The sequence below is a fragment of the Phascolarctos cinereus genome, unplaced genomic scaffold (assembly GCF_003287225.1).
Source record: "Phascolarctos cinereus isolate Bilbo 61053 unplaced genomic scaffold, phaCin_HiC Scaffold_3;HRSCAF=262, whole genome shotgun sequence".
NCBI lineage: Eukaryota > Metazoa > Chordata > Mammalia > Diprotodontia > Phascolarctidae > Phascolarctos > Phascolarctos cinereus.
In genome coordinates this window covers 158,998,031-159,025,127 of record NW_027555736.1, presented here as the reverse complement: position 1 = coordinate 159,025,127, position 27,097 = coordinate 158,998,031, and the positions used below count along the sequence as shown (strand labels likewise).

The 27,097-nt window shown below is 35.9% G+C and overlaps 1 protein-coding gene across 1 annotated transcript in view; it reads left to right on the top strand.

Moving 5' to 3' along the window:
• Window positions 1-27,097, top strand: part of UNC13C (unc-13 homolog C) — a 705,000-nt gene that overhangs the window by 526,360 nt on the left and 151,543 nt on the right. The window contains exons 19-21 of the mRNA XM_020981173.2: window positions 19,652-19,778; window positions 20,451-20,547; window positions 21,406-21,549. Coding sequence (XP_020836832.1) covers window positions 19,652-19,778; window positions 20,451-20,547; window positions 21,406-21,549 — 368 coding nt within the window. The remainder of the gene's footprint in view (window positions 1-19,651; window positions 19,779-20,450; window positions 20,548-21,405; window positions 21,550-27,097) is intronic.

Sequence of the window (27,097 nt, the reverse complement as noted above, 5' to 3'; positions counted from 1 at the left end):
ACAAATTCTAAAGCAGCAGAACCCACAAAAAAACAGAGTGAAACAAATTTCCAGCCCAAGACAACCTAGATGATTGATCACCAAGGTATATCGCAGTGGTCTGAGATTGGAGCGCAGCATGGCTTGGGTGCACAGGCCACAGCGAACCTGGAGCAGGCCCTAGAGGACTGAATCGCAGGCAGCTGTAGTGGTTTCCAGACTCCTCAATCCACAAATGCCAAAGACAACTTAGAAGGTCAGTGGGAAAAGTCTGTTTCTGCAGTGCTGAGAGAGGAATGCAGGGTCTCATCTCCAGTTCCCCAAGAGCGCAGCCCTGGGGGAAGGGGGAGGCTGGCCGCCTTCCGAGCTTCCAGCCCACAGACTGAGGGGGAATCGAGTGGCTGATCAGAGGGGCATTTCAGGGATCTCTTTGCCAGTGCTGAGGCAGGAATCTCTTGCTTTGCCAGTGTTTGGATCTGGGTTACAATTCTGGGCACTGGTCCTGGGGTGAGGAGGAGCATTGGCTTGGTGGAGCTTGTAGTGGCTGTGGAGAGGAAACCCTTCTGACAGTTACAGGACAGAAAGGAGTACTTGTGGTCACAGGCCAGGAAAGGAGTTACCACTTCACCCCTTATCACACCACCTTGGAAGAACTGAAAACATACAGGTCCCTACAAGTGTCTCTGAAAACAGCTGTACAAACCCCTGAAGCTTGGGACAGTGCATTCTCCACATTGGAAGCAGACTCTTATCTTAACAAAGAGTTTAAAACTCAAGTAATTGTCCAGGATCATGAGCAAGCAGTGCAAAAAGAGTCAGACTATATTATCTTACTTTGGTGAAAAAGAAGATCAAAATATACAACCAGAAGAAGACAACAAAGTCATAGCTCCTAGGTTCCAGGCCTTGGAAGAGCTCAAAAGGGATTTTGAGAAGCAAGTAAGGGAAGTAGAGGAAAAACTGGGAAGAGAAATGAGAGTGATGCAAGAAAATCATGAAAAACAAGTCAACAGCTTGCTAAAGGAGACCCAAAAAAATACTGAAGAAAATAACACCTTAAAAAATAGCCTAACCCAAATGGCAAAAGAGGTCCAAAAACCCAATGAGAAGAAGAATGCCCTAAAAAGCAAAATTGGCCAAATGGAAAAGGAAGTCCAAAAGACTACTGAAGAAAATACTTCCTTAAAAATTAGAATAGAGCAATTGGAAGCTAGTGACTTTATGAGAAATCAAGACACTGTAAAACAAATCCAAAAGAATGAAAAATTAGAAAACAATGTGAAATATCTCATTGGAAAAACAACTGACCTGGAAAATAGATCCAGGAGAGAGAATTTTAAAATTATTGGACTTAAAAAAAAATTATTGGACTATCTGAAAGCCATGATCAAAAAAAGAGCTTAGACATCATCATTCAAGAAATTATCAAGGAAAACTGCCCTGATAATTAGAACCAGAGGGCAAAATAGAAATTGAAAGAATCCACAGATCTCCTCCTGAAAGAGATCCCAAAGGAAAACTCTCAGAAATATTATGGCCAAATTCCAGAATTCCTAGGTCAAGGAGAAAATATTACAAGCTGCCAGAAGGAAAAACAATTCAAGTACTGTGGAAACACAATCAGGATAACACAAGATTTAGCAGCTTCTACATTAAAGGACTGCAGGGCATGGAATATATATTCTGGAGGGCAAAGGAGATAGGATTACAACCAAGAATCACCTACCCAGCAAAACTGAGTATAATCCTTCAGGGGAAAAAATGGTCATTCAGTGAAATAGAGGACTTTCAAGCATTCTTGATGAAAAGACCAGAGCTGAATAGAAAATTTGACTTTCAAATACAGACTCAAGTGGAACATGAAGAGGTAAACAGGAAAGAGAAATCATAAGAGACTTATTAAGTTGAACTGTTTACATTCCTGCATGGAAAGATGATATTTATAACTCATGAGACCTTTGTCAGTATTAGGGTAGTTGGAGGAAAAAAATCATATATATGGATAAATAGATAGATAGATAGATAGATAGATAGATAGATAGATAGATAGAGGGCACAGGGTGAGTTGAAGATTAAGGGGTCATATCTGGAGAATAAAATTAAGGGATGAGAAAGGATTATACTCAGAGAAGAAGAAAGGGAGAGGTAGAATGGGGTAAATTATCTCACAAAAAAAAACAGAGAAGAAAAAGTCTCTTACAGTGGAGGGGAAATGGGGGAAGGTGAGAGGGAATGAGTGAATCTTATTCTCATAGGATTTGGTTTAAGGAGGGAATAACACACACATTCGATTGGGTATGGAAATCTGTCTTACCCTAGGAAAATAGGGGAGAAGGACAAGAGAGCAGGGGATGATAGAGGAGGGCAGATTGGGAAAGGGTAATCAGAAGTAAATACTTCTGAGGAGGGACAGGTCAAAAAAAGAATAGAATAAATGGGCAGGATAGGATTAAGGGAAATAGAGTTAGTTTTTTACAACATGTCTACTATGAAAGTGTTTTGCATAACTGCACATGTATAACCTATATTGAGTTGCTTGCCTTTTCAGTGAGGGTGTGTGGGAAGGGAGAAAGGGAGAAAATTAGAAACCTAAAATTTTAAAAATATATTTTTTTAAAAAATGTTTTCACATGCTACTGGGAAACAAGAAATACAGGAAATGGGGTACAGAAGTCTATTCTGCCCCATAGGAAAATAGAAGGGGAAGGGTATAAGAGAAGGGGGGAGAGATAGAAGAGAGGACAGACTAGGGAAGGGATATTCAGAATATGCCATCTTGGGGTGGAGGGGTGAGATGGGGTGAAAATTTGGAGCTCAAAATCTTGTGGAAGTAAATATTGAAAACTAAAAATAAATAAATTTATATTTAAAGGAAAAAAAATACTAGTACTATAGGTTTGGAGATATTTTCTTCTGCTCCCCTGTCTTTCTCTTTGCCTCACCCAGAGACAAGTTCTTAATCTTGCCTTTTCACCCCCTTTAAATACCTCTACAACTAATGTCTCCTTTAATTTATTGTACCTCTCATTACCTTCTCTCTATTCTCCCTTATCTTTCCTGCTTACTTGTTAAGCAAAATGCATTTCTGTACTCATCTCTTTGTATGAGTATACTTCCCTCCTTTCACCAGTTCAAATGAGAGTGAGGTTCACATGTCAACCAGTCCTTCCACCCCTTTCTCCTTGTTTGTATAAGCCTATGCTTTTACACCCCACTTATATGAAATAATTTTTATTCACTTTCCTCTTCTTTCCCCTCTTCACTTTATTCCTCTTACCATTCATTTTCAATCTTTTAAGATCATCAAAACATAACCAAATCACTCCCAGTTCCTCTGTCTTATTAGACTACCTTTAATGACCTCTGATGATGATAGGATTCAAAGGGAATGTGAAAGTCTTCTTCCCACATTAGAATGTAAATATTTTATCCTCATTTAGGTGCTTATGATTGCTTGCCCATGTTTACTTTTTTATGTTTCTTTTGATTTTTGTACTTATTTTTTGAAATTTCATGAAAGCTCTTTTTTTTTCAGCAGGAATACTTGGAAGTCCTCTATTTCATCAACAATCCATTTTTACTCAGTAATATTATGCTCATTTTTGCTAGTTAAGTTATTCTTGGATATGTCTTCTAGAATATGTTACCTCAAATTCATTCATCCTTAATAATGGTGACTAATAATATTCTGTGACCCTGATTATCATTTCTTGGTACTGAATTCTTTCTGTCTACTTGAAGTATATTTTTCTTTGACATAGAATCCCAGGAGTTTAGATATAATGTTCCTGGAGGGTTTCATTTTGGGGTTGCTTTCAAGTATTACCTGGTGGATTCTTTCAATTTTCCTTCTCTCTATTGTTTTACAAGATTTGGTAGTTCCTTTTGTGGTTTATTGAATTACGATATCTAAGCTCCTTAAGGAGGTGGAGGGGGGGAGTGATGGCTCTCAAATAGTCCAGTGGTTCTTAAATTATTTCTCCTTGATATGTTTTCTAGGTCATTTGTTTTTGCTATGAGATACCTTATATTTTCATCTTTTTGCAGTCTTTTGACTTTAATATTTTTTATATCTTAAGGAATCATTATTTTCTATTTTATCCATTATAATTTTCAGGAAATTTGTTAATTGGGTACGTTTTTGTATGTCTAGTGCCAGTCTGTAAATTCTCTTTGCAGTTCTTTCTTCCATTGCTTTAATTTGTCTTCACATTTTTTTTGCTCTTGCACTTTCATTTTGTTGATTAAAAATTAGTTTTCTAATTTAAAAAAAAAACTCATTTCATGTTTTCAAAGAATTTCTTGTTTTACTTGTATCCAAGCAGTATTTTCTTTTGTGGCTTTTCTTGTCAGTGTTTTGAGGTCATTCTTTTCTTCTGTGTTTTTTTTCCTTGATTATCCCTGTCACCATAACAGTTCTTTAAGGTGGGGTTCTTTCGGAGTCTTTACTCATTCCTCCAGTCTACTTTTTGTCTTCAGGCTTTGTGTTATGGCCAAGCTCGGCAGTTTTCTGGAAGGAATGTCTGGATAAAGCTTTTGTTCTCTTGGGTTTTTTCCTTCTTTCTTAGGATATTGAATATTGTGTTATTCAGGTATTTCAAGGATAGCTGGAGCTGTAGACTTGCAAGCTTTCCTTCCTCTAAAAGTGATCTGATCCAAGATAAAGTAAGGGCCCAATGATCTGAGCCCTACTGACCTGGATTTGGGTCTGAGCAAGATATGGCTTTAATACCAAGCTAATGTGTTTGTACTTGATTTGGTAGACAATATAAAGCCATTAGATGTTATTAGGCAGCAGTAGATAGGCAGGATTAAAGATGATGTCATTTTCAATAGCAACCTTAAAGGTTCTTTTGAACAGTAGTTTCTTTGATAAAAGAGAGGGTGCCTGGAGGTAGGAAGAATGTTGTGAGATTATTTCAGTAATCCAGGAGGAGGGAATAGACTAACACAATATCTGTTGGAATGAAAAGGAGATGATGGATTTCAGAGACAGTAGAATGCATAGAATTTGGGTAACAATTGGATTTGGGCAATGATGAAGAAAAAAGTGTAACATGATCATAATATTTCAAGTTTGGAATAATGGGTCCATCATTCATTCATCAATTCATGCAATAAATCTTTAAGTGTCTCTATGGACAATGCCTTCTTAATCCTCGATCCTGGTTAATCCCAACTGCGGCCTTTCTCCACTGGTGCTGCCAGGCCATTGGGAGGGATTTTAAGATCATATAGCCATCTATCTCACCATGAGTAGTGAAGTGCCTGCCAGGTGGCCTACCCACTTGTCAAATTCTTCCTTCCCATCTAGTTAATAGGACCATTAAGTTATATTTTTTTAATTTTATTCTGAATTTATGAAATAAAACAAGCATTTCTATAACATAATAGAATAGTGAAAAAAGATTATTGCATATGAAACTGCAAATCTATTATGTACAACTTGTTATTAATTACAAATAATATCATGTTACTTTTTTTTCCTTCCCCCACCTCTCCCCACCCTAGAGATGGCTACCATTAGACAGAAATATGAATGTGTGTGTGTGTGTGTACATATGTATGTAAAATCATTCTGTACATGCTGATGTTTATCAGTTCTTTCTCTGGATGAAGATAGGTCTTCGTGACTTAGTCACTCAAAGTTCTTAAAACAATATTGATGTTGCTGTATATAAGGTTCTCTTGGTTCTGCTCATTTCACTTCATTATTTTGTGCAAGTCTATCTTTGTTTTTCTAAGATCATCAAGCTCATTTCTTATAGCATAGTAGTATTCCATCATGATCATATACTTATTCATCCACCAGAGAGTCGGGAAGAGTTGGATTCTTTACAAACTTTCTGTATGACCTTGGCAGAATCACTTGACCTCTATCCCCAGTCCACTGTCTAAGACTGTAAATTGGAAAACAGTTGCTAACTTGAATTCATATAGAAAGCTTACTATACCAACTAAACCACAAGTCCTTAACAACAACAACAACAACAACAAAGGATGTGTGGTTATGTTTGGAGAAAGCAGAAGTGGAAATTGGATATGTGGCTTAAGAAGAGTAGGCAAGTCTGGAAGTCAACCCTCAGGAATTTGGGAGGCAACAAAAAATGATTCTAAGGATTGTTGAATGATAGTGAGTGCTCAGTTGAGGTTAGAAAACATGAATTTGTACTGCATACAATCTGCAATATTTAATTCTCCCATGACACTTAGCCTGGGAGCAGCAAGGATGAGCAGCTACAGCTGGGAATTACCCAGGGCCAGGGATCAGCAAATTAGAATCAAGTGTTGGTTCAAGAGGATTCCATATACTAGTTATTAGCTTCAGTAGGTTGGCATATGGTTGAGGTTCAGGCTGGATAAAGAGACAAGAAAAGACATGATAAGAGAGAGTGAGGATTTAAAAAAGTGAAGGAATTAGGAGGCCAGGGTTTCTGAAGGGTCATCAAGATGAATGTCAGAGTTGCCAAGAATACTGAGCTCTTTGAGGGAGTTAAAAGAAGCCAAAGAACAAAGCAAACAAAACTGCAGAAGTTAAAGGGATAAACCTTTGGAGGTACACATAGTGATGGGTTTTGCACTAACTACAGAGTATGACTTCATAGATGATCCATCAACATAGACATTATGTCAAGACCTACCTCAGGTTCTGGTTTTATATGACCTCACATTTAATGTAAAGGCTTCCAGGTACATTCATTTATATCAAAGGCTATTATTTTAAATAAAATGTAGGGTTTTTTATCATTTGTTATTTTTAGACTTTAAATCACCTCTATTTATAAAGTATTTCAAAATTTAATAAAATATTTTTTGCTTTTTGATTTATATAAACATAGAAATCCATATTTTGTGCATAATAAATGGCATTTTATTTTGTTGATATACATTCATTAGTATCTGAGAATCTTTTAATTTTAGAATAATTTTTTATTAACCTTTTGTTTTCTATCACCTAAACTCTCTCTACTCTATCAGTCTTCCTCCCCTCTCCCAGAATCATTTCTTATTCAAAAGGGGGGTGGCAGAGAGACAGAAGGAAGAGAAAAAAAACTGATTAAAAACTGATCAATATATTAAAAGAAAACTTGACATAAGATACCTGTAAAAGAATGGGTGGGGGGGCACAGTGTCTTGACATATTTTTTTCTTTGGAGCCAAGTTAGTTCTTATAATTTCACATTTATTTTCAATGGTTGTGTGGTCGTTGTTTCCATTTACCTTATTTTGTAGTCATGGTGTAGACTGTGTAGATTGTTTTCCTTATTCTGCTTATTTTGATTTGTATCAGTTCAAGCAAAGTGTTCTATGCTTCTCTAGATTCATCATATTCATCACTTCCTGCAGCACAGTAATAAAACCCCTTTAATTTTTAACTCATCAAAGTTTAAATTTTCAAAAGGACTCTCTTCCTTACTATTTTAAATTATGAACAAGTTATTATAGGTCTTTGGAAACTCATATAATGTGAAATTATTACCAATTAATTAGTTAGCCATATATCCCTTGCAGTGAAGTCCAGGTCTTATACTCTTTTCTATCAGGAACAATCTTCCCCATCAGTTAGGTAAAGGTTGAGAGATACCAACCTTGTGAAAGATACGAGTTCCTTAATTCTTGTTTTCAGACATAGAAAGTCAAGATCAAATTGCAGAAGGCATTCATCCATGATCCCTTGTTGCATAATGAAGAACTAGAGTTAGGCTTTTCCATGAACCCTATCATCTTATTGAGGTTACATATTGCAAGGAGTTTTGATGGTACTAAAAAGTCCAGACCAAGGACTATTAAACTGCAAGGAAAGTTTGGTCTAGCTAATTGCAAATCCACTGTAGCATGTAATCCACATTTTATAAAAAATATTAGAGAAATAAAACCAGAGGGAACATTTTATTAGTAAGAGCAGGGCATCAAAATTCAGCTATATTGTTAATTTTACTCAAAATTTTGCTGTTTTTCTTCTCTCTCATCTACCCTCTACTTCTTTGGGTTGTATTTTTCTACCCTCTCTATCTTCCTTAGGTCATTCTTTTCTTATAGTTTACAAGTATTTCTTAAATGTTTACCATATGTCAGACACTGGGCTAAACCTAGGGCTACAAAAGGAAGTATAAGAAAGACCTCTGCCCTCAAGGAGCTTACATCCTAATGTTCTAATGGGAAAAGACAACATATAAAAGAAAGATGAAGGGGGGGGGATGAAAAGGGGAAAGCATATCCCTGCATATTGTGTTAAAAGCAATCTGGATTATCAATAGTGGGTCCCAGAAAGAAATGAAGGAGCGAATATGACTGGCTTGGGGGTCCTTCCTTAAAATGGAGGTTCCAGCAGGAAACAACTAGTTGGAAGAAGGGGTTATAGTATTTCCAAGAAAAGAAAGATGATGGAGCACTTTGGTAAAAAATAGCTTTCAGGGTTAGAAGGCTGCTGGAGCATGGTGAAGAAAGAAGTCAGCTGGGGTTAGTTGACTTGCCCAGAGTCACACACAGTGAGTGTTATATGTCTGAGTCCAAATTTGAACTCAGTTTCTCCTGACTCGAGAGCCAGTACTCTATCCACTGTGCCACCTAACTGTGCCCCCACAACTGATTTTTCATTTTTCTTTTGTTGCCTGTGTATGGGTGTCCTTCAGCTTTCTTTTATGTCCTATCTTCCCCCATTAAAACAATAGAATGTAAGTCTCTTGGGTCCAGCAATTGTCTTTCTTTTGCTTCAAGTTCATATGATCAGAGATATTTCCTTTGTTGGTAACAGATATTTTTAGAAACTTGATTTTCTACTTGGCAAAGTTTTTGTTAAGAAAACATTTTGTAAACTTCAAAATGCTATAGAATGTGTTAATAGTATTTGGAATTTAATTATTTGAGTATTAATCAAAAGAACAAGGTGTACAGAGCTGTTTGCTCTCTAAATCCCATCCTAATCTGTTCTCTCAGATTTCATATGCTTTAATGGTAATCTATGATAGAATTAATTTAACATTTATTACCCACTTGTTCTGCCCAAAATTTTGAGACAGATCTAGTCAGTCCAAACCATAATTATGAAGTAGATGAAGCTGTTCTTAGTGCTCACTGCTTTCTGCCTTACAGGTCTACTTCCTGACACTTAGTACCCCCTAACAGGCACCCTATTCTCCCTAGCGTCTCTTGTTTCTCTTCCCATCCAAACCTGCCCTTTTCTACACCAAACTCTTCAACCTTCCCTGTGCCTCTTTTGCCCGACAACACCTCTCCCAAATGAAAATATACTATAAAGAGGCTAATGGCCTTGTAGCTCATATCTCCAGGGCCTTCTCAAGAGGGGAAACTAGGCTTTATAAGTGCTGACAAGTTGGGTCCTACCCTCTTCAAGCCCCATTTTGTTTTCATTTTCCTGATGGCTCCACTTCTCAGTGATCTCTCCCCTGAATTTCTATAGCATTTATTATCCACATCTCTGATTTGTCACTTATATACTACAACCTATTTCTGCTTATCCTTCATATGTATATACCTTGTCCCTCTAAAGTGATTATAGTGGAAGGAATCATCTTATACTATACACAGTATGCACTCAATTCTTTTTTATATTGTTGATGAGAATGATAAGGAATTCAATTCAATTTAATTCAACAAGCATTTATCAAATGTCTGCTGCATATGAGACATCATGAAGAGTTCTGGGAATACAGAGTCAAAAATGAAACAGTCTCCACCCCCAAGGAGCTGTAATGCTCCTTGAATGAAGGAATAAAAAATGATGGAATGAATCATTCAGATGACAAAAATAGGTATAGAGAAAAATCAGTACTTCAGCCTAAAATCCCAATTTGATTATTTTTTTAAAAAATAAAACATTTTATCTGTCAGCTTTACTGAAGGAAAAATAATTCTAAAGAAAATAATAACAATTATCAATTGCTAAGTTATATATGAACCATTTTAGTGCTGAGTTTTTAAAAACACTGGAATCAATTGCTGTTCCTCTTCTCATTGGTGGTTTTCCATGAAGTTTTATTTGGAAATGAAATAATAATTGGCTTTTACTGAGGACTTTGAAGTTTGGAAAGTATATACATTGCCTCATTGTGCAAATAGTTCCACTAACCATAAAGTATATGCTTATTCCAGGGTAACTCACCAAAGCATGGAGTGCCCTTATTTCAGAGGCAGCTAGATTTGAGTCATGGTTTATGTCATTTATAGTCATCTTTCACTCATCTGTGACTAACAGAAGGGAGCAATGGTCCAAGGTGATGGGTAATTTGAAAAAAAAAATCATCAATATTGGAATCTATTTAAGGCATTTACATTAAGTGTTTTGGATCTAGGGGTTCTTCATGCTAAAAGCAAACTATTAAAACAGTAACTTAAAGTGGTTCAGTCCAAGTAATAGGGAGGTAATAGTCCCACTGTACTCTGCTCCTATAGGAATTCATTTGCACTGTTGTGTTCATTTCTGGCCACCACAGTTTAAGGAAGGCACAGATAAGCTAGAGTATGTCATGGACATTGAATGGCCTTGATGGTGTCCCAAGAGGATCTGTTGGGAAAAAAATGGATTTATTTAAATTAGAGAAAAGAAAACTTGAGGGTGGCGTACATGGTAACTGTTTATAAGTGACAGAAGGGATGTTCTACAGAAAAAGAATTAAATGCATCCACTTCAGCTTCAAAAGGTAATACTAGGAGTAATGAGTAGAAAATGCAAAAAAAAGGGGGGGGTTAGGATTGGTTTCAAGCAAAACATTCTAACAATTAGAGCTCTCCAAAAGTGGAGTAGACTGCCTTAAAAGATGGTAGAACCCCATCCCACTCCTTGGAGATCTTCAAGCAGAAGTGATAGGGTTCTTTTTTGTATAGGTTGAACTAAACGGCCTCTTATGGTCTCTTCAAGCTATAAATCTGTAATTATTATGATTCTTCCTCCTAATTCCATGCTGAGAATATACAGGATCACCAAGTAGAGTGACAAAGAGCCAGCCTAAAACCAAGCTCTTTCTTCAAACTTGCTGATTCCTCTATACTCCATGGGGAGTTTATTGCTATTATTGCATGCGCTCCTGACAAGCAATATAAATACAAATCCCATTGCATCAACAAAATACTTCATTAAGCAAGGAAAGAAATACTGTAGCCTTTTCCATTCATGTGTTTGTTCATATCATTTTTTATTTTTACTGAGTCCCAACTTTTCCCCTCCTTAGGTCTATTCTTTAGACCTTTTCCCCTTCTAGATTTCCAAATTGTTGAAATAACCCCACTTTCATGAAGATTTCTCTGAATGGGAAATAGACAACAATTCTCCTTCGCAGGTCCAGGAAACTACCTATAGGGCAAAATCCAAGAAATTTTTGAGTTCTATATGTTGCAACTATGTATTTGTGCATCTACAGTTGTGCGTGTCCTGAATATCAAACTGTCTTTGGTGTCTTATATAGATATATAGATGCATATGTAAGCATTTATCCTATTGAACTAATTCAATTCAACTAACTTTTTAAACATCAATTATGTGCAAGGCACAACACTGAGGTTGTAAAGACAAAAATTAAACAGTCTCTGCCTTTAAGGAGCTTACATTCATTTTTAAGTGCTAGTTAGGACCACATAAATTTTAGACTTGAAAGGGGCCTTAAACATCCTCTATTCCAACCCCCTCATCTTATAGATGAGGAGAGCAGGACATACAGTGCATAGTACACCTAGATCTGAACCCAAGTTTTCTGATTTAAATCCATTCTTTGAAATTAAATGCATTGCTTCTTCATATTATTCTTTCCTCTCAACATTTAGTCTTTTCAAATAAGTTGAGTATTGGACCACTAAAGCACAATGGCATATTCCTGGGTAAAAGCCAAACCCCTGCTCTTTGGCCTTATAGGCATGTATCTCATCAAATAGGCTAATGGAGTACCAAAATGTTAGGAACCATATTAACTTAATAGATTGTCCACATATGTCTGACACTTACAGACCACTGCTGAGTAATATTCAGCACAATTCACCCACATAACCTTATTCCCCATGTAGAATGATGAGTGTCACAGATATTCAGCACAATTCTAGCATCTCATATCCATCTCAGGGGATGGAGCAAATTATTATGAACCCACCATGGAACATTTAACATGGCACCAAAGCCACCATCAAAGTTATGTATTTATCAACTATTAGAAAATAAGTACTGTATGGACAAAAAGTGTCTTGCAATAAAGTAATTTGATATACAGAAAATAGGAAATTGAGGCTGTAGGAATGGAAGCAAACTTGCTTTGACTCTAGAGTGGAGCAGTTGACATTACTCATCCCCAATATTCAAACAATCTACAATTTTTAATTTCTGTTTTATATACAAAAATCTGTTTAAAAGTGGGTACACTTAAATTATAGGGAAAGAATATGCGTTTCCAAATGAATACTAGGAAAAACACCCACCTACTGTAAAATATTCTTATTCTTCTGCAGCATTAGGTTGTCTTCTTTTCATAATTTTTATGAAGCATTTTTATTCTAGTGGTAAAATATTCATACTGCTCATTGGAATTCAAGAGATTAAATTTTGTACAAAATTATTATGCTGCAGTTTGGGGAACTAATTAAAGGGTTTTTTTTAAGTTAATGAGATACAGGGAACTTAGTTGTCATAAATAAGGAGGAGGATTGATGGCTAAGTAAATTCACAAGAATCATTCACTTTGGATAAGATAGATTCAATTTTGTCAACTTAGTCTATCACTGAGTGAAAAATAATGAGTAGAAATAAAGGTAATTAGCAGTCTGTTTTGGAATCTGACTTTGGAATTTTGTTCATTTTATTGTAAAGTAGGAAGGATTTATTTAAAATATCAGTGAAGTGTTAATGAACTTAATTATTTAAACTTCTTTTGAAATTTACTGTGTAATATGTGGCACCATTCTTTAGAAGTGATAGAGATCTGGGGAAAGGAAGTATATGGCTGTTGGTACAATTAATGCCTTGCTTATCAGGAATCACTTATAATATCAACAATAAAAAAATACATCTAGAAAATCATGAAGGAAGTAAAAAGTCCTCAAAACTGTCAAAGTAGCTGTCCCTAAATCTGTACATGAAAACTCATGAACTTTATTCATGGAGAGTCCCTTAGCCCTCACTCACTGTCCATTTTGATAACCCAACAAGTTGAACAACCTTATTTCTACATCTTCATCATATTAAAAGCATTAAATCAGCGAGAAGGTGACAGCAGGGACTACACCAATACTCAAATGTGTCTGTGATCTCATCAGTTAAGATCCCCTCCATACAGATGCAGATTATAACCTATCTAACATTATGTGATTCTAACCTATCTTTTCCTCTAAATTTTGCCCCACAGCCAATGTCGTCATGCCCCTCTTCAGTTTCTCCCAACAGCCCAAAGATACTGATATAATGCTCTGCCTGTCCATTTGTCATCACTTGCTCTTTCCACATGATTAACCCCTCTTTACTTTCTTTCATGAAATTCCTTGATAAGATATTTTACTTCTTCAGAGTTCCTTGTAGGCTATATGTTGTAAGCTAATAATTGCTGACTGTGCTGTTTTCCATTGTGGGAAGCTAGATAACACAGTGGATAAAATGATGGACCTGGAGTGGGAATATCTGAGTTCAAATCCAGCCTCAAATATTTACTAGCTGTGGGACCCTTAGTAAGTTACTTAACCTCTGTTTGCCTCAGTTCCTGAAAGTGCAAAATGAGGATAATAACAACACTTTGCTCACAGAGTTGTGAGGATCAAATGAGATAATATTTGTAAATCACTTAGCACAGTGCCTGGCATATAGTAGGTGCTCTATGTATACTTATTCCCTTCCCTTCCTCCATTGCCTTCTGGGTGCTGTTTATCTTCAGGTCTTGGGAAGAAGTTGTGTTGCACGCCTTGTCACACCATACAACAACACCATGAAGATGTTACCAAAGGTGTTTTCTAGATTATTTTGGGTTACTTGTGAAAATTAATATATGCTAATTATAATAGTTTATATCATTATAATTTCTGTAACTTAACTTCTGGATAAAATCATTATAGTCAGCATCAATGTCCTTTCCATTATGTATTTACTATTTTTATTTTAATAACATTTAAATAACTCAAAGTCAAACATCTTAAATTGTAAGCCATATCTTTTTCTCAGTATCATTATTTTAATTGTTTATTGTACATTTTGACCATAACTATGATTATAGTCAGACTGTAAACCTGACTTATTCAGTCTCATGGCTTGTTCTTTGTTTTTAAAATAAAGGTTTAGGAATAAATGGTCTCTAAGGTCTCTTCTGGGTCTCTATCTATGATCCTACAATTCAGGGATAATTCCCACATCATCAGTAAAAAGTCTTTATTCTATCTTTTAAAATGTAGCTACTTTCAGTCTTTATGGTGTTATTTAGTGCTTCCATATCGGTGTCAACAATTTTTTAAGGAAACTGTTCATTATGTAGATATGTAAAGATTCCGTATAATCTAAAAACTTTTATCCTTTCTCATTTCTTTCTCTTGAACCACTTTTCCAGATATATTTCTCCCTTTCCTTACCTTTTCTCACCTTTGCAATGAAGTCACCAAGTATCAGAGTATATGTTGACATATGTTTGTCAAGTCTCATCAAGCTCTTCAGAGAATTTCTCTTCCATTTCATCTTCATGATCTGATTGATGTTGGTGCATAAACTTCCATTATTTCCATGGTATTTTTGTAAATACTCATCAATACTGTTATGATAGATGATGACCCAATGCCCTGTGAAATAATATTTCTTGTAGTCTTTGGGCCTACTCATGTATGAAACCCATCTACTAACTCCTTTCTTCACTTCTTCAAGGAATACCTATGACCCATCATCACATGCAAAGAAAATCAATGGGCAGGAGATTTGAGGTTTACCATAAAAGATAGGCTGAGGCTAGCACAAATATATAGAAATCCTCCCATGTCCTTTATTATCTCACTTCAAAGGAAGAAATCATATGATAATGCTAGGATGACTATGTCCCCAAACTTGTTGCTTAGGCTATACTCATATCCTGCTTTTTTTTCTAAGCTTCCAGGGGATAGAGCATTTTAATTCCCATTGTTAGCTCTTATTTCAATGTTGGCCAATTTTCATAATGGCCAACTACAGAGAGTTACCGTAGAGGGGGTGTCTTTTCTACATACTTTTCATTATCGCTTTAATTCCATCCAGCTTCCTCTCAGTGTGTCTTTGTGTTGATTCCCCATTCCTGTAATTCACTCTCTCTTCATGTTCACCTCCTAGAATCCCCAGTTTTCCTCCAGACTCAGCAAAAATAATACTTGATACATCGAAACTTTCCTGAACCCCTACCTCCCAGCTGTTGGTATCTCTCTACCTTCTCATGATCTTACATTTATTTCATATGTATTTTAAATATAATTGTGTGAGAGGGGTTGAAAAGTTTGTGCCCAGATCTCCTAACATGGAGGAACCCTACAATGAGACCTCATATAATTGTAAATAAGCATGTCTTCTTCAACAGAAAGTAAGTTCCTTGAGGACAGGGACTGTTTGATTTTTGTTCCTGTGTCCCCAGCAGCTAGCACCATGTACACATTGTACACATTGTACCTAATGCTTGTACATTGGTGGATTTTGTATTTTCCCTCTGAATATCAGAGACACATACGTAATTGATTTTCAATAATTTTGTAAAAACTGATCAAATGATACCTCCCCACAAGTTTAACTGAGGTTAACATTACATGTAAATACAGTGGTTTATGGAGTTTGGGAAGTCTCTGATAACACTGCAAAATCCTTTGTTGAATTAGCAAAAACTGAAAGTAGATAAAATTGGTCTCTTGGGCTACCACTGCCATCTGTGGCATCTGAAATTGTTATTAATAACAATTTATGGAAATTGGTAGTTCTGGGAAACATAAGAGCTAAAGGGAAAGTCTAATTCTTAATGGTTCCCAGGAGCCTATCTGTGAAAGGAAGGCTTGGGAAAATTGTTTTTCTATGTTAAATCCAAGGTTTATTCAATGCAATTTGACCTAACAGAAGTGCTACTAGAATCTTTACAATCCTGATTGCTCACATCTCAAGGATAAGAACCTTCTTAGGAGCTGACTCCGATTGGCCTAAAGGAAGAAATGTTTTCTAGATCAGCAAGCAGAAGAATTGTTCCTCCTATCTCCTCTCTTTTTATCCTTAAAGGGGAAAAAAAGACAACATCAAGGACCTGTTTATATCTCTCTCTGAAATGGGAGTTCTTTACCACTTAATCTGTGGTTTGTGAACTTGTTTTTTTTTTTTGGAGGGGTGGGGTTTGAGGCAATTGGGGTTAAGTGACTTACCCAGAGTCACACAGCTAGGAAGTATTATGTATCTCAGGCCAGATTCGAACTCAAGTCCTCCTGACTCCAGGGCCAGTGCTCTATCCACTGTGCCACCTAGCTAGCTGCCTCATGAACTTATTTTTTTTAAAGAACTATTTCAATATAATTCGTTGCCTTTGTCGTCCTTTTTATTTATTGTATTTTGTTAATTTAAGAATATTAATCTGAAAAGAGAATTAGGTGTCTAAGCCAATAGAGGACTATGCTTAAAGGCAGAAAGACCTTTGTTTAAACATGCTTCAAACACTCAGTAGCTGTGTGAAGCTGGGCAAGTCACTTAACCTCTTTCTGCCTCAATTTCTTTATCTGTAAAATGAGGGTAATCATAAAGGTCAATAATTCAAAAAAGCTTAATAACCTCTACCTTGAAATTTCATGACCTACAGTTATCCCTTCCACATCACAACTTTCCCCATTGTGGTTTTGATATATCACAGGTTGGCATAAGAAATTAAACAGGAATTTTGGGGGAGTTTTGCAGAAGCAGCAGATGACACATGAAGGCAAGCAGATGCCACAGAAAAAGTTTAGAAACTCAGAAATGCATAAAATATAAATATAGCATTGTATAATATCAACATATTTTATTTTTAATACCATAATAATTCGGATTTCTCTGGTACAAAAGGAGATCCAAAAATGTTTATACAAATTTTCTAGATCAGAGGGGCACCACACCCCTAACCCCTATGGTGTGGAAGGGATACCTGGACAGTTGTTCTTGTTGTTGTTGTTATTGTTGTTCATGTCCTTCATTCTTGAGGACAATCACCAAGAATACACATTAACAGGGAACAGAAATTAGAAAAAGGCTGGAGCTCTAGGCTAGGAATTGGTATGCCTTATTTCAAAATAGGGTTATGTTCATCTTATACCAGGTTATTCATAAGAGGAGCTAGAATAATCAGGGATATGATTTGAAGAATATCTCCCCCAATAATGCCTGAAGTTCCTCCATTACTATTTTATTCTTTTATATTCCTTACTAAGGCAAAGATGTTCTTGTGAACATTAAATTGCTAAAAATGCGAATTGAGGCATACCAAAGTGGCCCTAAGGGGGGAAGTGGGAAGGCAGGAGGGAGGGTCTCAATGGAAAAATGCTTTTAAAAAATCAACAGTCTGCAATGGGCATATACTAGAAACCTTCCCAATAAGAACAGGGATGAAGCAAGGATGCCCATTATTATGACTATTATTCAATACGGTACTATAAATGCTAGTTATAGCAATAAGAGAAGAAAAAGAAATTGGTGGAATTGAGTAGGCAATGAGGAAACAAAACTTTACTCTTGGCAAATGATATGATGGTATACTTGGAATTTGGAACTCAAAATGTTAAAAAATTGAATGTTGAAATTTTTATATGCAATTGGGAAAAAATAAAGTAGTATTCATAGAAAAAATATCAAAAAATCTATGATTCTATGATTTTGCTTTCTGGTAAGTCTTGGTGGTAAATCCTATTATCTTGGTAATTCTGCTCTTCAGTATTAGTTGATTTTGTAAATTGATTTGGATTGATCTTTGTTTTGATCATTAAAGCAAAAATTTAAATTGATAATACTTAGATGTCCTTATTTAACACTGAAATCTAGCTCATTCTACAAACTTCTTACTCTCATAAAATGTAGTTGGAAGTGGAAGGTTAGAATTAAATTCTGTCAGTCAATGAGCATTTATTAAGCACTTACTATGTGAAAGGCAGTGGGCTAGGTGCTGGGAAAACAAAGAATAGGAAAATATCACATCTTCAAGAGCTTCCATTTTAATAGGGAAGCCAACCTGCAAACAATTATGTATATGCAAGCTATGTGTGCTGGAAATGGGAGGTGTTCTCTCAGTGAAGGCACTAGTAGTAAGATAGATAGATACACACACACATATATGTGTGTGTGTACACATATACATACATATATATATATATATATGCTCCTACTATGCTAAGCACTTTTTTTTAAAACAAATATTTTCTACTTAATCCTCACAACAATTCTATTAGGTGGAGACTACTGTTATCCCCATATTACAGTTGAGAAAACTGAGGCAAACAGAGCTTACAAGCTTGTAAGTGTCTGAGGCTAGATTTGAAGTCAGGTCTTCCCTACTCTAGGCCTAGCACTCTTTTTTTTTTTTTTTTCACTACTAGCTGCCTCTGGTATTTAAACTGAAACTTGAAGGAAGTTAGGGAAGCCAATAGCCAGAGGCAAGGAAGGAGACATTCCATTCAATTCAACAAGTATTTAAGGGACTACTATTTGTCAGGAATCATCAAAGAAAGAGGTAAGAAATAAATCATCTCTTTCCCTCAAGGAGTTTAGATTCTACTTGCATATCTAAGAGACAAAAAAAAAAAGTAGGTTTTGGTTTGTTTGTATTTGCTCGAGAAAACATTTTAGGATTTCTATTTCCTAAATACACAATCCTCTTGGAGAACCCCAGAATTTCTTAGTGACACGTATGCCACAGCCGAAGAACCTGGTTTGGGCTGCTTTGGTGGTAGCAGCAGCAAAGCTTTATGGTCATGGGAAACATAGCTGTTGTATTGAGAGGTTCATGAGATCCACCATCATACTTTATCAATATCCCCAACATCATTTTTTTTCACTTTAGAGTGACCTTTTTAAGCTAAATTATTTTGGGGGTATCTAAAAAAAGTATTTCAGATGGTAGAAATTAGAATTAATGGTAATAACAACGTTGAAAATTCTATAGTTTTAGAATATTTTTGTCTTGGCCTAAGTGTGAAAGAGAAATAGTGTGGCTGAATAGTTAGGTAAATTTCTTTTAAACTACCATAGTGTTTAGGTATTAAATAACCCACTCGATAAATGGAGCCTACTTATTCCCATCTCCAATTTCTATCAGCAATTATGGCTTCTAGGTTGGTTCATGTTTTATTCATGATTATGCATTTAACTCTTGTCTAATGTGCTTTGTACCAGGATACTTTGTACCAGTCTAAAAGGAATAAAAACATGGAAGTCCAGGGATAAATATAAAAGGCCTAGGATATTACTTCTCTTTTTACTCTTATCACCCTTCATGGCCAACTCTTTGAGAGACAGGAGTATTTGACTTATGGCACCGCAGTGTTAGATGCAACTTACCATCAGATCATTTCAGCATTTTGCAAACACTTTGGTTTTGTCTTTAACAATTTACCTTGTCCTTACATCAAATATATGGGTTTGTTTCTTTTCAAATGCTGGATAAAGAGGCAGTGATAGACAGAGATGGTGACAAAAAAAGCATTATTTGCAACCCAAACTTTATTAAATGTTTGATTTTATCTGTTATAGAACATGAAAAGCAGCGGTTATGCAAGAGTACCGATTATATGAATTTGCATTTCAAAGTAAAATGGTTTTATAATGAATATGTGCGAGAGCTCTCAGCCTTCAAAGATGCTGTTCCTGAATACTCTTTGTAAGTAGTGATTTTTCACCCTTAAGTTTTGTTCTCAGTACACAGAGCTCGAGTTCACTTGAGTTCTCCAGCACTAATGTTCCTTTCTCATAGTCTCCTTCTGATTGGATAGATTTCAAATATTCGCAGCTACTTGATTGTCTTTCATAGTTGTTTTTGCTTTGTCTTTTCTGTTCCTTTTTTTTTTTTACTAAAAATCACACAGAAGAATGTCTAATTTAAAAGTGATGATCAGACTGAAGGGGAAAACTGGATTATGGTACTAACAATATGAATTTAATTCCTAAAGAGCTAGAATTTAGGCTACTCTGGAATTGGAGAGGGCATATATGAAATCCTTTATACTATCAGATTGTTTCCTTGTCTTTGCCATAGTATTTAGGCAAGGTACTTACATACCAAGGCATTTAGATAGATTTTTCATAGTAATTTAAAAAAAAATAGTTCAGAAAATCCATTAAAACTTTCCCATGGGGAGAAGGGGTAGAATGGTATTTGATAAGTTTACAATGTTTCAATTTGCTACAACTGCCATTTTGAGTATACTCACTTTAAAAACACACTTAAAAAAACCATTAAAAACAGCCTTAAAGTTTAATTATGTACAAATGAATTGTTTCTTGTAGGCCCCAATGTTAACCAAATGAAGTTTTGTCTTGTTTTGTTTTTTAGATGGTTTGAGCCTTTTGTCATTCAGTGGCTCGATGAAAATGAAGATGTGTCCATGGAGTTTCTTCATGGTGCGCTAGGAAGAGACAAAAAAGACGGAGTAAGTTTAACTTCCTGTTTTCAAATTGGTCATTGTCAAGAAAAGCCTTTTTTTTAAATAGACCTGTGATTTGATTCATACAGAGATTTCCCAGAGAGGAAAATTCCTCTATCAATAATGGAGAATTAAAATTAAGTGATTAGTGATGAGTCTGAAAAACTCCTATTACTTTAAGATTAAGTTATACAAGGCAGTGGGGTATAGTGAATAGAGAGCTATTCTCAGTCAGAAAAAACATTTATTCAGGCTCTGCCTCTAACACGTACTGGCTGTGTGATCCTGTTCAAGTCACTTAACCACTCAGTGTCCCAGGCAACTCCCTAAGACTATAAGTTGGAAAGATGGTACCATAATTTCCATGGTCATTAACCTAAATATGAATTGAAGACTGAAGCTAAAGACAACATTGGTTTCCCAAGGCCTTATCCCAGAATCCTAAACCTAGAAATCTCATAGAACTTGGCTGAGATCCCAAGATGTAGACAAGTGACCTTTTCAATCCATTTGGAGCAAATATCAGGAGCATGAGTTGCCTCTGGCTTATATGTAACTATTGAGGAATGTGCTACAATATTCTAACACCACCTTTCATAGCCCCCTGTCCAGGACAAATAATGAAATGATATATAACAAAGTTCTTAATTCAGCAAAAAGAGATTTCAAGTAGTATAAACCTTCCCTATTTTATTGGATCCACAACAAATTCAGGTGGAAGAGATTGACTGCTTTAAAGCAAGCATTTTATTACTGTGGGATGGAGTTGGATGATATGAGATTCAGCAGTTAATGAATAATAATGAATCTACTGTCTCAAATGTGCCGGCTCATTGAAATGGTTTCTGTTTTCTCCTTTCTCAGTTCCAGCAGACTTCAGACCATGCCCTCTTCTCTTGCTCTGTGGTAGATGTCTTTGCACAGCTTAACCAAAGCTTTGAGATTATCAAGAAATTGGAGTGCCCTAATCCTGAAGCATTATCCCATTTAATGAGAAGATTTGCAAAGGTAGATTAAAAATGGTCAACCTCTCTCTCATTTCTAGGTCTGTGAAATTTCCTCATTTTCTTGATGGCTGCCTAAATAAGTCTGTTGTGTTGCAGCATCTGAGGCAATAGCCAAATTTCAATTTTTTTCACATGACAGTATCAACAACTTCAGTTGTCTTCAGTTTTGTCTAGCAGCTTCACAGAGGCATGTTTCTGTGCTATATACTTGCCATTTTAAAATTATTCATGTTCACATTCCTAAAGAGTTTATAATGAATAGTTCCATTTTTCTGAGATGCAACTTCCATATGAAAGAAAGCTTTAACATTTCTGTCTCAATGCAACACATGCTTATTAAGAGGACCATGACATGTACTACTGTACAAAAAATATTGGACAAGGAGTTGGGGGTCAAATCTTAGCTCTGTTAGAATCATATAATTTATATTATAAATTTATAATTTGGCTCATTCAGATGACTAGTGATAGAATCATGACTTGAACACAGGTCTCCTAACTCCCAGTCTATTCAATACTCTTTTTACTCCCCCCATATATATTTCCCTACGAAGAAAAGCCATTGAGTTTGTCCTTCAGTTTCCTTATTTGTAAAATTGAGGCGATCAGATTTGTAAGGTTTCTATCCAGCTCACATTTTGCTCTTCTCTATGGGAAGCAAACATGCACGTGCACACACACACACACACACACACACACACACACACACACACACACATTTGTAAGCTCCAGAAAGGGCTTAACAGTCATTGAGGTACAAGACAAATGCACAAAATAATGGCAGGGCTAAGTTCATATATAATTTTGTTAAAAATTAGGGGTACAAAAAATAAATAGTCTGAAAAACTTTCATTACCCATATGGGGCTTAAGCTTAAGCTTTGAGTATTCAATATACTTTGAAAGGTAAAGAAAAGAGAAAAAATATTCCAGGACAGAGAAACAGAATGAATGAAGATATTAAAAATTGAAATGATCATGACCTGTATGAAACTGGCCTCACTTGAGCTGAATGTTTGTATAGGTAAATAGCAGTAATGCTTAATATTTACATAGTACTTTAACACTAGAAGGAACAGGTATGTCAATTAATGCAAACATGTGCTCGGTCCTTCTAAGTAGTGGTGTCAAATTGAAATAGAAACAAGGGCCACCAAACTGTACATAAGGATCCCTGCAGGCTACATAATGACTTAGAAAACCACATCTGGGGCAGCTAGGTGGTGCAGTGGATAGAGCTCTGGCCTTGAAGTCAGGAGGACATGAGTTCAAATCCAGTCTCAGACACATGACACTTATTAGCTGTGTGACCCTGGGCAAGTCACTTAACCCCAATTGCCTCACCAAAAAAAAGAAAACCCCATCTGTATGTGTATGTATGTATACTTATGTGTGCGTGTGTATATGTGTGTGTACATGTGTACATATGTATGTATACAAAAATTAATATGTCAATATATTAAAATCATAAAGGAGATGCTTTCATCTGTTTCCAACCCCACTTGGGAGTATCATAGGCTATATGCAGTCAATGGTTTGATACCACTATTAAAAGTACTGTTAAAGATTATAAAGAACCTTCCAGTATTATTTTATCTGATCTTTGCAACAAGCACAAAAGGTAAATACCTCAATTCCCAGAGGTATCCAGGAGGTAAATCTATCAAATCCTCATTTAATAGATGAGGAAACTGAGGCTCATAGAGAGAAGTTAATTGAATTATCCAAGATCAGTCAGAAGTGGAAATTGATTCCAGTTCCTTCCTAGCTCCTTGTCTAGTGATATTTCTATTATATCATACTGGAAAATAGGGTTAAAAAGCCAAAGTGGGTATAAATTGTGGAAGAGCTTGACAAGCACATTGAGGAACTTGAATTTGAGATAGCATCATACAGAGAAAAGGGTATTGAATGTTATGTTCCCATCCCAACTCTACCACTTTCTTAGCTGGGTGACCTTGGACAAATCGCTAGACCTCTCCAATTTTCAGACTTCTCACGCCTAAACAGAAGTTATGATACTTATCAATCCTTCTTACCTAATATGCCTGCTATGAAATTAACTGACATGGATATATAGGGTTTTATTAACCATAAAAGTAGTTTATTAATGTAAACAACTCTTACTATCTCAGAGACATTTGGGAGTCATTCGACAGAGTAAGGGACTGACACAGTGAATGGATTGTTTTAGGAATGCAGGTTTCATGGACCTTTTCCTGACTCCAGGGGCATAGTGTACTTCAGCAAGATAGCCAGTGGTTGGTGATCTCATAGAATCTTTAGGGAGTTTTCATCTGAAGCCTACTTTTTAATCTGAGAAGGAACCCTTTGTCCCTCAGTTTTTATACCTGTAAAATGAGAAGCCTGCTCCTTTGCTCTCACATGATGACCTCAAAGCATTTATTTAGATGCAACTTGGGAAGGGCTTTCTAGGCAGCAGATCTTTCCTGATTTGTAACACACAGATATTTGTGCCACTCCCTCTGCAAGATAAACACTAGGGGAAAGAACCATTCAAAAAAAAAGTCTGAAAGTGAATCTCCTGATTAGCAGCTGGGTTCAGGCTGTCTGCCAAGAAGAGAAAGAAATGGAATAGTTGCATGTGAATCTCTGGTGCAGGGGAAACACTTAACTGGGAATTAAAGGACCAGCACTCTTGGCCTGGCTCTGCTGTTCAATACTTTGGTCATCTTGGGCAAGTCATCTGACCTCTCTAGGTCCCAGTTTTTTCAAATGTAAAATAAGAGAATTTTATTAGATTCTTCTTCAGGTCGTTTCCCATTCTAAATTTTGAAGTTTTCCAAGTCAGTTGATCCATCGATAACATTTATTAAGAATCAGGAACCGTGCCTAGAACTGGAAATTCAAAGATAAAAATGAGATAGCCTGTGCCCTCTAAGAGCTTACATTTTACTAAGGGGATAAAACTTGTTTATGGTTAAGTAAATATAGGGTACATAACAAAAAAATGTCAAATGCTAGGCCCACATTATTATATTATGCTTGATTGGAACAGATTTATATTTCTGATAGATGAACAAAGTTATATTTATTATATTATATTATCATAAAGTATGTTTAATATAATATATTACTACACCAAATTCAATAGATTAAACTCAAAATGTTTTGTAAATACCTATTGAGTTTACTACTTTGTGCAAAGTCTTGGATGTGAAATTTAGATAAGACACAGTCCAGGAGCAATAGAAGATTTAGGAAAGGAGGAGTGACATGGCCAGATATATGTATAAGGATTATATTTTTAAAGAAAGTGTAGTGGTGCCTAAAAGAAGAAACAAAGCTATCACTTTTTGTAGATGATATGATGGTATACCTAAAGAATCCTAGAGAATCAAGTAAAAAAAATACTTGTGATAATAAACAAATTTAGCAAAGTTGCAGGATATAAAATAAACCCACATAAATCATCAACATTTCTATATATTACTAACAAAGTCCAACAGAAAGAGATAGAAAGAGAAATCCCATTTAAAGTTACTGTAGACATTATAAAATATTTGGGATTCTACCTGCCAAAACAAAAACAAGAACTATATGAACACAATTACAGAACACTTTTCACACAAATAAAGTCAGATCTAAATAATTGGAAAAATATGAGTTGCTGATGGGTATGCCAAGCTAATATAATAAAAATGATAATTCTACCTAAATTAAATTACTTGTTCATTGCCATACCAATCAAACTACCAAAAATTATTTATAGAAATAGAAAAAACAATAACAAAATTCATCTGGAGGAACAAAAGATCCAGAACATCAAGGGGATTAATGAAGGGAAATGCAAGGGGAGGTGACCTAGCTGTACCAGATCTTAAATTGTATTATAAAGCAGCCATCATCAGAACTTCTTGGTGCTGGCTAAGAAATAGAGTGGGTGGATCATTGGAGGTTAAGTATAGGAGACACAATAGTCAATGACTATAGCAATCTACTATTTAATAAATCCAAAGACTCCAGCTTCTGGGATAAGAACTCACTATTTAACAAAAAGCTGGGAAAACTGGATAATAGTATGGCAGAAAGTAGACAAAGACCAACATCCTACACCTTATACCAAGATAAAGACAAAATGGGTACATGATTTAGACATAAAAAGCTGGTACTATAAGCAAACTAGGAGAGCAAGGAATAGTTTACCTGTCAGATCTATGGAGAAGGGAAGACTTTATGACCAAACAAAAAATAGAGAATATTATGAAATGCAAAATGGATGATTTTGATTACACCAAATTGAAAAGTTTTTATACAAACAAAGCCAATGCAATCAAGATTAGAAGGGAGGTGGGGCAGCTAGGTGGCGCAGTGGATAGAACACCGGCCCTGAAGTCAGGAAGAAGGACCTGAGTTCAAATCCGGCCTCAGACCAAACACTTGACACTTACTAGCTGTGTGACCCTGGGCAAGTCACTTAACCCCAATTGCCTAAAAGCAAAAAAAAAAAAAAGATTAGAAGGGAGGCAGAAAGCTGAGAAACAATTTTTACAGCCAGTGTCTCTGATAAAGGCCTCATTTCTAAAATACATAGAGAAATGAGTTGAATTCATAAGAATACAAGTCATTCTCCAATTGATAAATGGTCAAAGGAAATGAAGTCAGTTTTCAGAAGAAGAAATTAAAGCTTATCTATGGTTATGTGAAAAAAAATGCTCTAAATCACTATTGATTAGAAAAATGCAAATCAAACTAACTCAGGTACCACATCACACCTAGCAGACTGGCTAACATGAAAAATCAGGAAAATGATAAATGTTGGAGAAGATATGGGAAAATTGGAACACTAATCTGTTGTTGGGGGAGTTGTGAACTGATCCAACCATTCTGGAGAGGAATTTGGAACCATGCCCAAAGGGCTATAAAAATGTGCATACCCTTTGACCCAGCAACATTACTTCTATGGCTGTATTCCAAAGAGATCATAAAAATGGGAAAAGGACATACATGTACATGTATTTATAGCTGTTCTTTTTGTTGTCCAAGAATTAGGGATTGAGGGGATGTCCACCAATTAGGGAATGGCTGCACAAATTATGGTATGGGAATGTAATGGAATACTATTGTGCTATGAGAAAGGAGGACTTCAGAAAAACCTGGAAAGACTTCTACGAACTGATGCAGAGTGAGATGAGCAGAACCAGGAGAACATCATACACAGTAACAGTCACATTGTGTGATGACTGACTTTGATAGAGCTAGCTCTTCTCAGCGATGCAAGGATCTAAGATAACTCCAAAAGACACATGATGGAAAATGCTATCCATATCCAGAGAAAGAATTTAGGAGCCTGAATGCAATTGGAAGCACGCTATTTGCTCTGCTTTTTTTGTTGTTGTTTTGTTTTGTTTCTTCCCATTAGTTCTAATTCTTCTTTACATCATGACTAATGTGTAAATATGTTTAATATGAATGTATAAGTGGTGCCCATATCAAATTGCATGCCGTCTTAGGGAGGGGGGAACAAAGGAAGAGGGAGAAAATTTAAAACTCAAAATCTTTTGGAAGTAAATGTTGAAAACTAATTAA